Source organism: Bidens hawaiensis, unplaced genomic scaffold, assembly GCF_021521415.1.
Source record: "Bidens hawaiensis isolate Kalapana, Puna unplaced genomic scaffold, B.hawaiensis_p1.1 tig00022878_1, whole genome shotgun sequence".
In the NCBI taxonomy this organism is placed as follows: domain Eukaryota; kingdom Viridiplantae; phylum Streptophyta; class Magnoliopsida; order Asterales; family Asteraceae; genus Bidens; species Bidens hawaiensis.
Genome location: NW_027493570.1, coordinates 105,373 through 119,246, shown reverse-complemented (window position 1 = coordinate 119,246; position 13,874 = coordinate 105,373). Strand labels below are relative to the sequence as shown.

The following is a 13,874-nucleotide window of genomic DNA, read 5'->3' as shown; positions in this document are numbered from 1 at the left end:
TCAACTAATTACTCACATAGTTGCATACTTACATTTAGAGGTGTACAAAGAAAACAAGTTTGAGACCGGTTCATGGCAAACCGACCTGAACTGGTTTGACAAGCAAACTGGTTTCACCCAAACTGGTTCATGAACCGAACCAAACCGCCGGTTTGAGTCTAACCGGTTTTGACCAGGCTTTAACCAAACCGGTTCGGTTTGGGAAAAAACGATTTTGTACACCTCTACTTGCATTTGTGCATATAAGAGCAAAATAATAGCCCACTTATATATTCAGAAGTCGAGAGTTTCTTGAAAAGTAGAGAAGAAAGTATATTAACATGGACCCAACTCAAATAAGCCCAAACCCACTCGAAAAAATTGTTATCAAAGTAGAGTATGAAAAAAAATTAAACCAAAATAACAGACAACCCAACAAAAATTGATGTAATACAACAAAAGGACTATCTTGGTTATCCGGTCAAACATCCAACCTAGACTATCAGGTAACCTTGTCACGCAATGCTTATAAACCTTTAAAACTACTTATAATGGCTAAAAAATGCATTTTTGGAACCATATGGACTAAAATTGACAATTTGGAAAAGATTTGGCCACCCTCCCTCGCTGCGTAGCGTGGGGAGGAAGACCAACCTGGAAGCGTAACGCGTCCAGGTGTCTGGGCAATTCTTGTTATTGTGGCTCGTTAATTCGTTTTAAGGGCTAAATTATTCCTAATCAAGCCCAAATCATGAATTTTGAGCCCCAAGAAAAGTAACATAGTTTAGTATAATATCTAGGTTCATTCCCCACTAATTCCCTAAGATTATATTGATCAAAACACCCGATTTTGGTCAGCAATACATAATTCAATTTCCTTAATCGATTAAATGCTTAACTAAACCCTTTAACCTTTGTATTATACATATTAATACTTCCCCGAAACCCTAAATCACTTGTCTCAGTCGTCATCAAGATTTTTCCTACAAATTCCCTCTTTCATCCATCCTAATCTTCATTAATTTAACAAGCTTATTCAAGCTTTGTTGACTTTGAAATTGAAGACATCGTTGACCTCAATTTCTTCATAGTTCCTCTTCTCTTTTGGGTAAGTTATCTTCTGTAGTTATATAGTCTTTCATTCAATAAACAAAAGCCCTCAATTAACTTCACTTATTGAGAGAGTTTCGGTGGTCAATTTGATCCCGACCCGTTAAGGGTGTTTTAGTCAAGCTTAATTGACTTGTCAATATCTCTATCTTCGGGTCGAAACTAGCTTTAGGTCCATAAGACTTTTTTGTTCAAAATGCAATTTTGAGTGTATTGACCAAAACTCGACTCCCAACTCACTTTTCGGATTCTGGTAAGTACCATCTCGCTTATTTATTAAAAATATCATAACAGAAGTTCTATACATCCGTTGGGATTGATTCCACTGGCTATGTTCTCGGTTTTTACTCTATTTTATTTTGTATAAGTCTTAGGTCTGTTTAGATCATAACACTTGTCACGATAACCTTGCTCGTTTATTTTATCTCTCGGTTTACTCGCTTAATCGCCAAGGTGAGTAATCACTCCCCTATTTTACTGTTTTCAAATGATTTTATGGACTCTATGCGTATAAAATATTATTTTTTATACTACATATTATCCATACTAGTAAATCATGAGTATTGTGTTGTTGATCAATTAAATGTATATTTGCTACTTACTTACCTGCTTATTTGTTTGATTCTAGCAATTTGGTGGGGCCCATCACTGATTCTAGCAAGTCATCATAGTAGCCATAGTCCGTTCGTGAGGCTTGGTCAGCTGACACCAATTATTTGCTTTCATTTAATTGTTGATACTCATGATATTGATTTGCAATTTTTATCTCATATTATATTTAGTGTCGAAAGCTGTTGATTTTCTCACTCAACCACGTATTGACAATATATATATATATATATATATATATGGGAGGGATATTTTGAGAACTTGATGAGTTGTAAGAACTTTAAGAACTCAATTTTGGACCACACATTTATTTAAATGAGTTAGAATATGTGGCTGAGATTAAAATTGATTAAAAATGAATCAGGAGAGAGAATAAAGATTTTTGTTGATTACACAAGTTTAAATTTTAGTTACATATGTGTAAAAAGTCGATTCGGTGTGTAAAAATTACGGTAATTTTTTGTATATTACCTACACTTACGTATTACACGTGTAAAAAAAATTCAAAAAAAAAGTTGTTACGTTGAGTTCTTTCGAGTTCTTAAAACTCAAAGCGGTTCTCGAAAGAAATCAATCCTATATATGTATATATATATATATATATATTGCAGGTTATTCTTTGGTTTGAAGTGAAGATTAAAGAACACATAGATTGGCTTTAGATTATACACACACACACACATATATATATATAAAGACAACTAGTTTGATTTAACAAGTCGAGAAGACGTGAACGTGATGGAATTTAAATAAATAAATTAGATTTTGTCATATTTAAATTGTATGATAGTACCTTGTGAGTTGTGAGCATCCAGTTCACGTCCCAGCATTTCCGCATTAAGTTGGGTGTGGCACGTGACATATCTTACTTTTTATGATTTATTCTATGCCAAAATGAACATGTCCTCCTTCACCAACATGTTCCTTATGACTAGTCTGATAGGTTTAGAAAGTTGTAAGCTAAAAAGTTAACGTGTATTTTATAAGATGCCTTTCTGGTAATTTCTTTAACTATATAAGGTTGTGTGTTGTGGAATAACCTAGTTTTGCTAGTTATTCTGCCATGTCACTGTCACATAGGCAAAGAGGCAATCCCATATTTTATGCGTTGTGGGATAGCCCAGTTTTGTTAGTTATCATGCCGCGTATCAAATGTCACATAATAGTTGTTATTTATTTATTTATTTATTTAATTTGTTTAATAAATATAAATTTACTTGTACCAAAAGTGTAACATAAAAAAAAAGCCAATGTTCAAACTAAATAAAGCGTCACAATTAAATTTAAGCAAAAGGTAAATTATAAAAAGAAAAATAAAATTATGAATCAAATTCACCACGGCGAAACTTTCCACGGTAAACTTCTTTATCTTATTCCATTAAAGCCCGATCCTCCGATGGTAGGTGCGAGAAGTCTCTCCCGATAAAAGCCAAAACGTCCTTTTTTGCACAAGCCTTTTTTCAATCCTCTAGTAGCTTTTGTCTCTCGTCGTCCACTTTTTTTCTTTCTGATGCCGATTTTTTTTATTGAGACAATTTCTTCAAGTTTAAGATCCAAACGATCAAATTGGGCCTTAACTTCCGGATCCATTGTGCTTGAACTTTTACTAGAAATCCTCCTCGTGTTCTCAAAAATTATTTACTAGCCTTACCATCCCCTATAATATATATATTATATATATAATATATATATATATATATATATATATATATAAACGAAGACATAAAAATCTTACGTGTCGCGATGTGGTCGCTCTCCCTTTTTTTGGAGTCACCAGATTTGCTTGATTATTAAATGGAGACTTCTCATGCATTTGACCCGAATTCATGGGTATGGGTCTTACCAAACTCAGATATTCCTTAAACGGGTTATAACATCTCATTAATTTAAAAATTATTCTCACCAGATTATTTATGTAAAAATCCTATAATAATAGGATATAATAAAAAATAATATCTTATTTATTTTAAAAAAGATATATATATATATATTATTTAAATTAAAAAAAAACCAATTTGATAGTAAAAAAATAAACGGGTCTTGTGTCTCATCAAACCATAAGTATATTATTAACTTTCATAAGTATTATTTATAATTAAAAACCAATTTCATAGTAAAAAAAATAAACGGGTGTTGGGTCTCATCAAAACCATATAGCTTTTAAACGGGGTTATAACATCCCATTTATTTGTGAAACAATTTATCATCAAACCATAAGTATATTATTAACGTTCATACAATAAAAAAAATATAAATTAAAAAAATAAATAAATATTAGAACAAACAATATAAAACAACCCCTGTAATACGGGGGATAAAAACTAGTATATATATATATATATATATATATAAAGAAAAAATATATATATCACACACACGCACATACAAAAATTACCTTTGATGGAGTTTTCCAATGGAGTCAAGCCACACGCCCACACATACATAAAGAACAAATACACACACACACACAAATTACCTTCGATGGAGTTTTCCAACGAGTCAAGCCATGCTTTCGCCAATGCCAACTCCTCCTCGGGTGACCGCATCTCCCTCTAGGGTTAAGGTTCTTTCGGTTCATTGCTTGGTTTTCTTGTGTGTTTTCGTTTGGAGGTTGTCTGTTTGTTTTGCGTATGTAAAGGTTTGGATTCGGGTACTTGAGTGGATGACGGTTGAGACTCGGGTGCTTGAGTAGAAAATGGTGGGCATTGGTTTGGTTGCAGGTTCACATCGGATGCTTCTCCACATCGGGTCCCATGCGTTGAAGGTCGAGCATTGGTTCGGTTGTGTTGTGAGGGTTTTTTGTTGAAGAAGAAAAAGAAGAAGAATACAAGAGTTTTTTTGTATGGTTTGGAGAGAGAACACAAGTGTGGTGTAAATTGGGTTTGCTTATATTATGGTTTAAAATAATTATTAAGTTTTTTTTTAAATTAAACTATTGTATAGCAGCTTGGGGGGGGGGGGGGGGGGGGATTGCACAACAATCAATATGAAAACACCGTGTACATGATGACAGTGGCCAAGGATGGCACCTTCAATTATAAGCTCTGCCGAGTGTTTACCATCCAGCCTACATGGCATGGATAATGCCTTTTTTTCAATCCACAATAGGGATGAGATTTTTTTCCCAAAAACGCATACCCCTACCTGTTCAGTATCCGTACTCGTACCTGTACCCATACGTGTCTATTGGGTAAGGGTATAGATACAAGTATGGGTATTACGGGTATTGATACTCGTTTAGAATATGTAGGAGCTTTATTAGGTTTCCAAAACTCATGTCTTAACTTTCAAGCGTGATTTTCAAAACATAATATATATTAGTTAAATAAATTCATTCTCAATCAATATGTGTATATTCATATTGTCTATTCGTATCAGGGACGAAGCTTCCTTAGGGCCGGGGGTCCCCCCCCCCCCCCCCCCAGTTTTTTGCATGGTAGTGTAAATTGACCCCTTTTTATCATTAAATAACTTTGTCTCCTATTTTTCTATATAAATTGAGGAATAAATAAACAAAGAAATGGAAAAGAGAATGCATTTTATATTATGATTGATTTGTTTCATTTTTACTTTTGGTATTATGTTTTAGTTGTGGTATTACGGTTTTGGTATTATAGATAATTGATTGTCGGTACCGTACTGTTACCAATACCTAATTTAATGGAGATTTTTTTTAAAAAAAGAACATAGAGTTACCAAAGCGGGTACCATACCCACCGTACCCGTACCGGTACACGTGCACGTACCATATAATTCGGGTACAAACCGTACATGTATGGATACAAAGATTTACTGCTTTTTAGTACATGTACTTAAGTGGCGGATCTATGGCTTATTCAGGGGTAGCCTGGGTTACCCCTCAACTTTCACGGTGATGTGTAAAATTAGTGAGAAAAAAAATGTTCTTCCCTTTTCCATGTATTAGGTTACCCCTAAGCAAATATTAGGATACCCTAAACAAATTTTAGATAAAGGAAGAAAATGAGGAATGTTCATACTTTCATCGGAATTATTTTTCCGGTGATGTAGAGTTGAAGGATGAAGAAGATGATAGGATAAAAGGTAGGTTTTATTTTGTAGTTAGGTATAGACTAGGTTCTTTTAAATGCACTGTGTATGAAAGTAAAAAAAGGTAAAGTGTTTTTTATTTACTGTTGCTTAATTTTGACTTTTTATAAATTAAAATTATAAAATATTAATATTGATAATAGAAAGCTAAAAGTTCATTCATAATTTATATTTTTTACTTATTATTTAATTATACATTTGTTGGTATAGTTACTTTAGTTTATATCTTATTTCATTAATAGTTTTACTCTATTGTTTTATTTATATATTCTTATAACTTTAAAATATATTTTGTTTTCTTACTTTATTCACATGCAACAGACAATCAGATATAAATATATTATGATATTGTTGATAATTTATGTTTAAGCCACAATTTGACATATTTTTGTTTAAACTTTTTGTAACTTCAAATGGATTATTATCTACTCCGCAATAAGTTGTTATGCCGTGTTTATTTTTGTCTATATTTTGATATAAATTTTATTCAAATAATCCGTTTTACTTTTTGACGTAAATTTCATTTAATACCGCCTAGGGTCAAATACGATATTATTAACAACTAGAGTTATTAGACATTAACCCAATTAAAAATGTAAAAAAATAAGGGTCAAATATGTACAAAGCCCTTGAGGGCTTTTAAATTCTCATAGACGTGCACCAATATATGGTAAAAAAATAAAAATAAAAATTGGGTTACCCCTGAAATAATCTTTTAGATGTACTTTCAGGTACAAATACAACCGTACAGGTACAGATGCATATGTGGGTACGGCCCGATCTGATCCTTGGTACACAACACTTAAGTCTAAAACTCTAAATGTGGAGGTTGGTAACAATTAAAATGTGAACCTGTAAAATAAAAAATGTCAAGTTGATAAACAAACAAACAAACAAATAATTATATTTCCATTTTTTATATAATCTCTTCAAAGGCGGTTGGTTGGTGGTACTGGTGCCACAAGTACCTCCGTCCGACCAAAACCCTCAAGAAAAACCACTGACAAAACATGTCGGCGATTTACACCTCCGTACACTCACCCTCAAATTCACGGCCTCCACCATCATCATCACCAGTTATAACCTTATCTTCTTCTTCATCCTCAGTTTCATTGTTTCCAAGACACCACAGGATGATAAAAACCAAAACCAAAACGGCGTCGTATACGATGAGGATTGTGTGTATGGCTCCAGATGAAGAGAAGCTCACGCGCCGTAACCCTCTCGACTTCCCTATTGTAAGTTATTATTATTATTATTATTATTATTATTATTATTATTATTATTATTATTATTTTGGGGTTTTGTTAATTGATGTATTAGTTTGATGTTAGGCTAGTAATTATTATTATTATTATTATTTTAGGGTTTTGCTAATTGATGTTTTAGTCTGATGTTAAGCTAGTAATTGTTGATTAGTTAAACCTGATTTTGAGTTTGTGAAAAATATTTATAGAATTGAGTGTTCTTTGTATAAACATTTGGAGCCGATTGGAACCTTAGGTTTGGGACCGGTTTGTAATACTTTTCGTTGTAAAAGCCAGGGGTTAACCGACCAAAACGGGTCAAGAACCGGTTTCAAACTGAACTAGTTTGGAACCGATTGAAACCGTACGTTTGGGACTGGATTGTAATCCTCTCCGGTGAAATTAGTTCCAAACCAGTGAAACCGAACCAATAAATAACTGGCAGTTAACCGACCTAAACCGGTCAAGAAACTAGTTTTAACTTTTTGTTGATGGTTTCTGCATCCTCTACACTGCAAAAACCGCTAGTCGGTAGTCGGGTGGGGACTAGCGATTAATTGGGATTAATCGGGTCGGACTTTAATATATATTTTTCAGTTTTATACATACGCGGACACATTTTTATATGTAATATTTGGTTTTATATATACACAAACATATTTTGGCCGAAAATTGGTTGGAATCTCGTTGGAAACCGCTAATTTGGGTCGGAATCTTGCCGGAAACCGCTGATTTTGGCCAGAATCTTGCCGAAAACTGTCGATTTTGGCTGGATATGACCGTTGACCGGTTTAATTAGCCGACTAGCCCAAAATTAATCAGTGAAGTGGGGACTAGCGATTAATCGGGGATTATTCGGTGCCTAGTCGGGATTTTTGCGACACTGCCCTTTAGTACTATTGTTCATACTAGAAAGTAAAAACCAAATATGAACTAGCTTGGAACCGATTGAAACGGTAGGTTCGGGACCGATACGTAATCATCTCCATTGAAACCAGTTAGGGGTGAAAAGTGAAAACGGGCCTAGCTGCCTGCGAGTTACTTGAGCTCGGATTGATAAAAAGCTCGAAGCTGGTCGAGCTTTTTCAAGCATGGGCCTCAAGTTAAGCTCGTTTAGTTATCAAGCCTGAGCTCGAGTCTTATATGGGAAGCTTGTTTAGGCTTCTTAATGAGCCTCGTGTATTTTTTTAGTTTTACCTCTTTTTGACTTTTATTTTTTAATTTTGCACTGCACAACTGAGCTCGAGCTTAGATTTGGCTTGTCTAAGGCACTACATGGGCTCGAGTTGAGTTTAGGCTCGCGTAATGTTTTTATCAAAATATATAAAAATAATTTAAAACATATACAAATGAGTTAATAAATAATGAATGAGCTGAGCCCGATCATGGAGAAACAATACACGAGCCGAGCTTGAGCTTTAGAAAAAGAGCTCGAGCTTTCATAAGTCAACATGAGTCAAGTTTGGGCTCGGTTCAGTTACACTCTTGAAACAAGTTCTAAAATGTTGAAACCAAAATGAACTGGTCAAAGACAGAGGGTTAACCGATTACAACCCCGTCAAGAAACCGATTTTGACTTTTTACTGACCAACCCGAACCGGTCTGTGCACCTCTAGTACAATTGCTGACACAAAAAGGGAATTCTTACATTAAACCTAATCGTCTCAAGTTTTTCGTGATTAGTGTTCAATTTAGGTATCGTGTATCTGAAATAGGACATCACATTAGAAATTGATTGTAACAATTCTGATTCTGAGGAACCTGTAAATTAAGTTTTAGATTAAGTCTAAGGATGAAGATTTAGTGCTTTTTGTATTTGAAGTGCTTTTGCATGTTGGAATAATCAGCTTGGAATTGGATAAGCTACTTTTGCATGTTGGAATTATCAGAAACTGACCATTTTACTCTAAAATGATTAAATCATCAGTTAATTCAAACGCTCAAAAACTGGTCGTTTTTTATTTCAGAATAATCAGATGTTCAGTTTGAGTATGCAATTCCAAACACCGCCTTTTTAAGAATGAAGAACGACTATATGCACAAATATTGACACTCTAATATCACAAACAGGCAACATGCTAACACAGTACATTGCATTGTTACGTCATTTCTCAAAATGAGTTTTACATTCACACCAAGTATGTTATTATGTTGTATGTTGAGTCCACTATAATTAAATAAACTATCAACATTGATTAGAGGTGTCATTCGTGTCGGGCTGATAGGAACCCATATATTTATTCTTGTCGTGTCTGCCGACCCATTTAAATTTGTGTCGTGTATCGGGTCAACCCCTTTAACGTTCATTTACGAATGTGAGTAATATCTAGTGACTTAGTGACAATTTAAACAATTAATTAGTCTTATTCATATAAAACATTTTAGTAATTTGTCATAGACCTAATTGTTTTTGTATATTTATCTCTAAAATTAAAAATATTAACTTTTTTAAAATTAATAACCGGTGGCCAGGTCGACCCGTTTTTCAAATGGGTCGCGTTCGGGTTGACCTGTTTAAGAAAACGGGTTGTGTTAGCCAACCCAAAATCTATATTTTTTGGGTCGGGTAAGGAATTGCCGCCCCTAGTACTGATTATTTACCAGAAGGCCCTAGAAAATAAGATTGTAGTGGCTAAATCCCTAACTAGATAAATTTTGGTCTAAAAATGTTGCGCATGATTGGTGACCAGATGTCTTGAGTTTCAACCGTTTGACCGCGTTAATAGGTCAAAGGTTTATAATCTCATAAAGCATAAAGGTAAACATTAGGGCTGTGCAAGAACCCAAAAAAACCCGATCTGAAACATAAAAACCCGAAACATCCAAACCGAAACAAACTAACAGTTCGATTTTGGTTTTGCATGCAATAAAATTCGAACCGAACCGAACCGAATTTCTAAGTTTTTATATCTTTATTTTTTATTTTAAGTAATTTATAAGAATTTAATAAACATGTAACTCAAATATATTTGGTCAAATATATAATAGTCTATTTGTTAACAGTTAACAAAAATATATATACCTAAATTCATTATCTTCGGTCTAAAATTTTCACACTGAAATGGCAAAAACCAAAAAAACTGAAACCAACACGAAAACCGAAACTGAACGGTTCCAAAGTCCGAAAACCGAAGTTTTGGTTTACGGTTTGGTTTTAGCTCAAAACCGCACCACGCACACCCTTAGTAAACATAACATTCTTCTACACCATGTTTCCATGTTTCTTCGTTACATTTTGTATCAGATGTCCAAACAGTTGACTGATTCGTGTTATATGACAGGAATGGGAGAGGCCAAAGCCCGGTAGGAGGCCCGATATCTTTCCTCAATTTAGTCCAATGAAAACACCATTACCGCCTCCGTTACCGTACGATCCTCAAATAGAAGAAGAAGAGGAAGAGGAGGAGGAAGAAAAAAAGGAAGAGGAGGAAGAGGATCCCGACAAGGAACAGCCCGAGAAGTGAGAGCCGTCATGGTCATTGAGCGTTGACCAGTTCACGATTTTGTTGACCGAACAGGAGTGTTTGCAAGTGAAGCTTAAAGAGTATGCAGTGTGCTGTAGTTGAGTGATTCGTTGTAGTGTATCTTTCGACACGAGTTTTGTTATTGGTTTTTATTTATTGTGTTGCGGTAAACTGGTCCACGACTTTGTAGAATCGGTTTGGGAATAAACGGGTCTATATGATGGTGGTTATTTTTGACAGTCGTCCCACTGTTAGTGGGTCGTAAATCTTTTTATTATTATTCTTTTTTAACCGGTAGTTAGGGGTGTAAATTTGTGATACGTTGCGAACGTAACACAAATTTCGTGGGTTTGGATTTAGTATAAAAATGTCAGTTTCGTGTCAAATCCACTAGCATGTTTTGTTAAACATGTTGTGTTTGTCGACCGGCTGTTTAGTCAAAATTGAACAAGAATTATATTCCTTTTTCTTTTGTATGAAACTAAACTGATTTGTTTTTCGTTTCAAACTACCCAATTTGTTTGGTTTTAGTTTGGTTGGTAAATGTTATTTATGTTTGGATTAGACTTGGAAAACGAGTGGGTCGGGTTGGGTGACGGGTCATACCGGGCTCTAGGACGAACTGGTTAGGTTCCAGTTAGAACGGGTTAGGCCAAAACAGGTTTGGGTCAAAGTGAAAACAAACATATTTAACATTAAACTTCAAAAATCAAAATCATTACTACTAATGTCAAACACATTGCAGATCAACAAACTTAAATGTGGTTATTCCATCCATTTAGAGGTGTTCAAGGTTCCGTCCTGCCATAAAACGAACCTGTCGGGTTTCCGGGGTTGGTCGCATGGCCAAACGGACTTGACGAGAGCGGCGGGTTGTCCAGGTTTCATTAGCATGTAATTGTACCATTAGTGTATTCAAAAGCTCTGTAAAACGGTATGTTTAAAAAAATGGAAGCACAAAATGGGTTCAAATGAATAATTTATGTGTTGTCCTACTTATACATAAGCTATTTTATTAGTATTATAACCTATCATATTTTTTACTTTGTAAAAAATAACTTAATTTAATTTTATTAAAACTAAGATTGTAATTCAATTGAATAAGTAATTAGTTACTACAAAGTGATTACAATAAAGTGGTAGACAAACGAGCAACAAGCTGCGCCGCAACCCCCATTTTGAATAGCAAAACCAATTATACTAAAACGTAAGCTTTGGGACCCAGGAACTAGGAACTGAAGAGGTTCCGTGTACGACTCCCTACTCAAAAAATTTCATAGCCTCTGGGCCAGAAAACCAAATGTATCAAAAGCAAATGGGAGAAAGACATGTTGGTTCTCTAAACAAGTTTTTTCGTGTTTAACAACTTTGCTCGATTCAGCCTTCAACGCAGCCTGACCCACAACAAACCCACTGTTCCTGAGCCCAACAAGAGGAGACACTCCTGTAAGATCCACAAAGGTGTGTCTCCCCCTGCCCACCCGAACACAAGAATATCAGCTGGTCGTAAAGTAGACCTCCCTTCAAGAGGATCCGTGAGAAAGTTAGCAGGGGCCTCCTTTTTAGTAGAATCTCTGCCCGTTTAAGAACATCACACAGATGAAACCTAACCAAATCATGTCTGTATTTAAAGCCAGACAATTCTTTGCAATGCACCTCATGGTCTCCTAAAAATCCAAACATACCTTGCGACAAATTGGGCAAGGCTCATCAGTCGGGAACATAGGGATCATTAACCGGTACTTAAGGATAGCCTGATATTTCAAACCCGACATATGTTGGCTTAATCCTTCAATGGGTAGGCCGTTAGAAAATCCTGAGCCCGAGGAGCCCAAAGGCATTCAAACATCGCCTTTTGGTGAGGGGATAGATCAAACTGCACTTCTAAACTTTGGGCGATTACATTAAATAAGGCACTCACCACAACATGTTGGGATTTAGGGGGGGTGTCCTTATTAGAGCCCGCTAAGATCAAAATCTGGAAGTGAAGTACGTAAACAATCCATCAAACACCCATAATAAGAGTTCAGCCCATCAATATCACAACCCCGAAGAATATGGTCTTGCAAACACCACGATTGTGCTCTCGAAGCCACTAAAGCATATGTAGATACATCCTCGGCCAAACATAGACCCAACCCCCCAAAACGGGTAGGAAGTGATGCCAACCTCCATTGGAGATCCCCGAAGAACGGACCCCCACAAACCACGATGTCCTTAATCGCCCTTCGAAGGCCATTGTCAAATATAGAAACAACTTCCCCCACATACATAGGTTGGCATGTTCTCAAACCGAAAAAAAGCTTTGCGACTCCCATATATGAGCGAAGCAAAAGAAGCTCGCATTGAGGATCGCGAAGTCTTGGGAGACAGCTCATCAGTTCCACAGCGCTAGATGCCATTTTCATAGCCAAGCTGCTGATAAACCCCGCATCCCGGATTACAGCACCAGCAAGGAGATTCACACCAAGCACCGGCCTTCCAATCCCGCAAGGGAACCACCCCTCCTGCACCTTCACCCTGTTGCATGTTGGCCAAAATAACTCTGTTTTCTTAACGTTTAATTCAAGACCCAAACGAGTCCCCTCGGACCTGATAATATCTAATGCTTTGGCCACCTCTCTAGTGTCCCCAATAATCGTACCATCATCCAAGTACCAAGCATGAAAGAGAAGCTTGCACCGATCTCTAATTTGGTGAACAAGTGGGTGCAAAACTAAGGCAAAAATGAGAGGCCCAAGAGGGTCCCCCAGTTGAACCCTAGTGGTGGATTTAATGTAAGTATCACCCACATATAACCTAGTCGACTGCCCATATAAAAAATCCCCCCACAAAGAAATAGAAGGACATAAACTCCGGACCTCATGTAGAAGGGTATGTAGATTGAATAAATATATATTTTAAATATTTTTGTCAGCCTTGTTTTGATGACTAGTATCGGACATAAGCCGAACCGGTTCACTCTTGACTCAACCGAACCAACCGACTTACTTGATTTGGTCGGTTCAGTGATTTAACTAAAGACGATGATACAAATTATACAATAACTAGTGGGTCCAACAATCATCACCTGATCTCCTTCCCTCATAAGTCCACTCCCTCCCTTAGCGGAAACTACATTAGCGCTTAACCCGACGTCTAGTAAATTATCGCGGTTCACACCCCTCTGCTTCATCTTCTTCCGCCTCAACGACTTCCTCCTACATGTCTTTTTTATCAGATTTATAGAAACCCCTCAAAGGTTCAATTCTTAACACTTTTTTAAACTTCTAACACTAAATTTTGTGCATCTCAAATGAATCATATCAAATACTTTGAAAGTTGGAAAAACATCCAAGCCAAAATTGTTGCCCAATCTCAAATCTCAAATCGTTATGAATACTTATGCTAATCTCCA

At 35.9% G+C, this 13,874-nt stretch overlaps 1 protein-coding gene across 1 annotated transcript; it reads left to right on the top strand.

Moving 5' to 3' along the window:
• The first annotated feature begins 6,703 nt into the window (after nucleotides 1–6,703).
• On the top strand, nucleotides 6,704–10,658 carry LOC143566376 (uncharacterized). The gene is made up of 2 exons (XM_077053102.1): nucleotides 6,704–7,004; nucleotides 10,295–10,658. Exons 1-2 carry the CDS (start codon nucleotides 6,777–6,779, stop codon nucleotides 10,475–10,477), a joined length of 411 nt encoding a protein of 136 aa, XP_076909217.1. The 5' UTR covers nucleotides 6,704–6,776; the 3' UTR covers nucleotides 10,478–10,658.
• Nucleotides 10,659–13,874: the final 3,216 nt, after the last annotated feature.

Coding starts and splice junctions, on each gene's coding strand:
- LOC143566376 (XM_077053102.1), top strand. CDS start 6,777: ATGTCGGCGATTTACACCTCCGTACACTCACCCTCAAATTCACGGCCT. Junction 7,005..10,294: donor ACCCTCTCGACTTCCCTATT/GTAAGTTATTAT, acceptor GTTATATGACAG/GAATGGGAGAGGCCAAAGCC.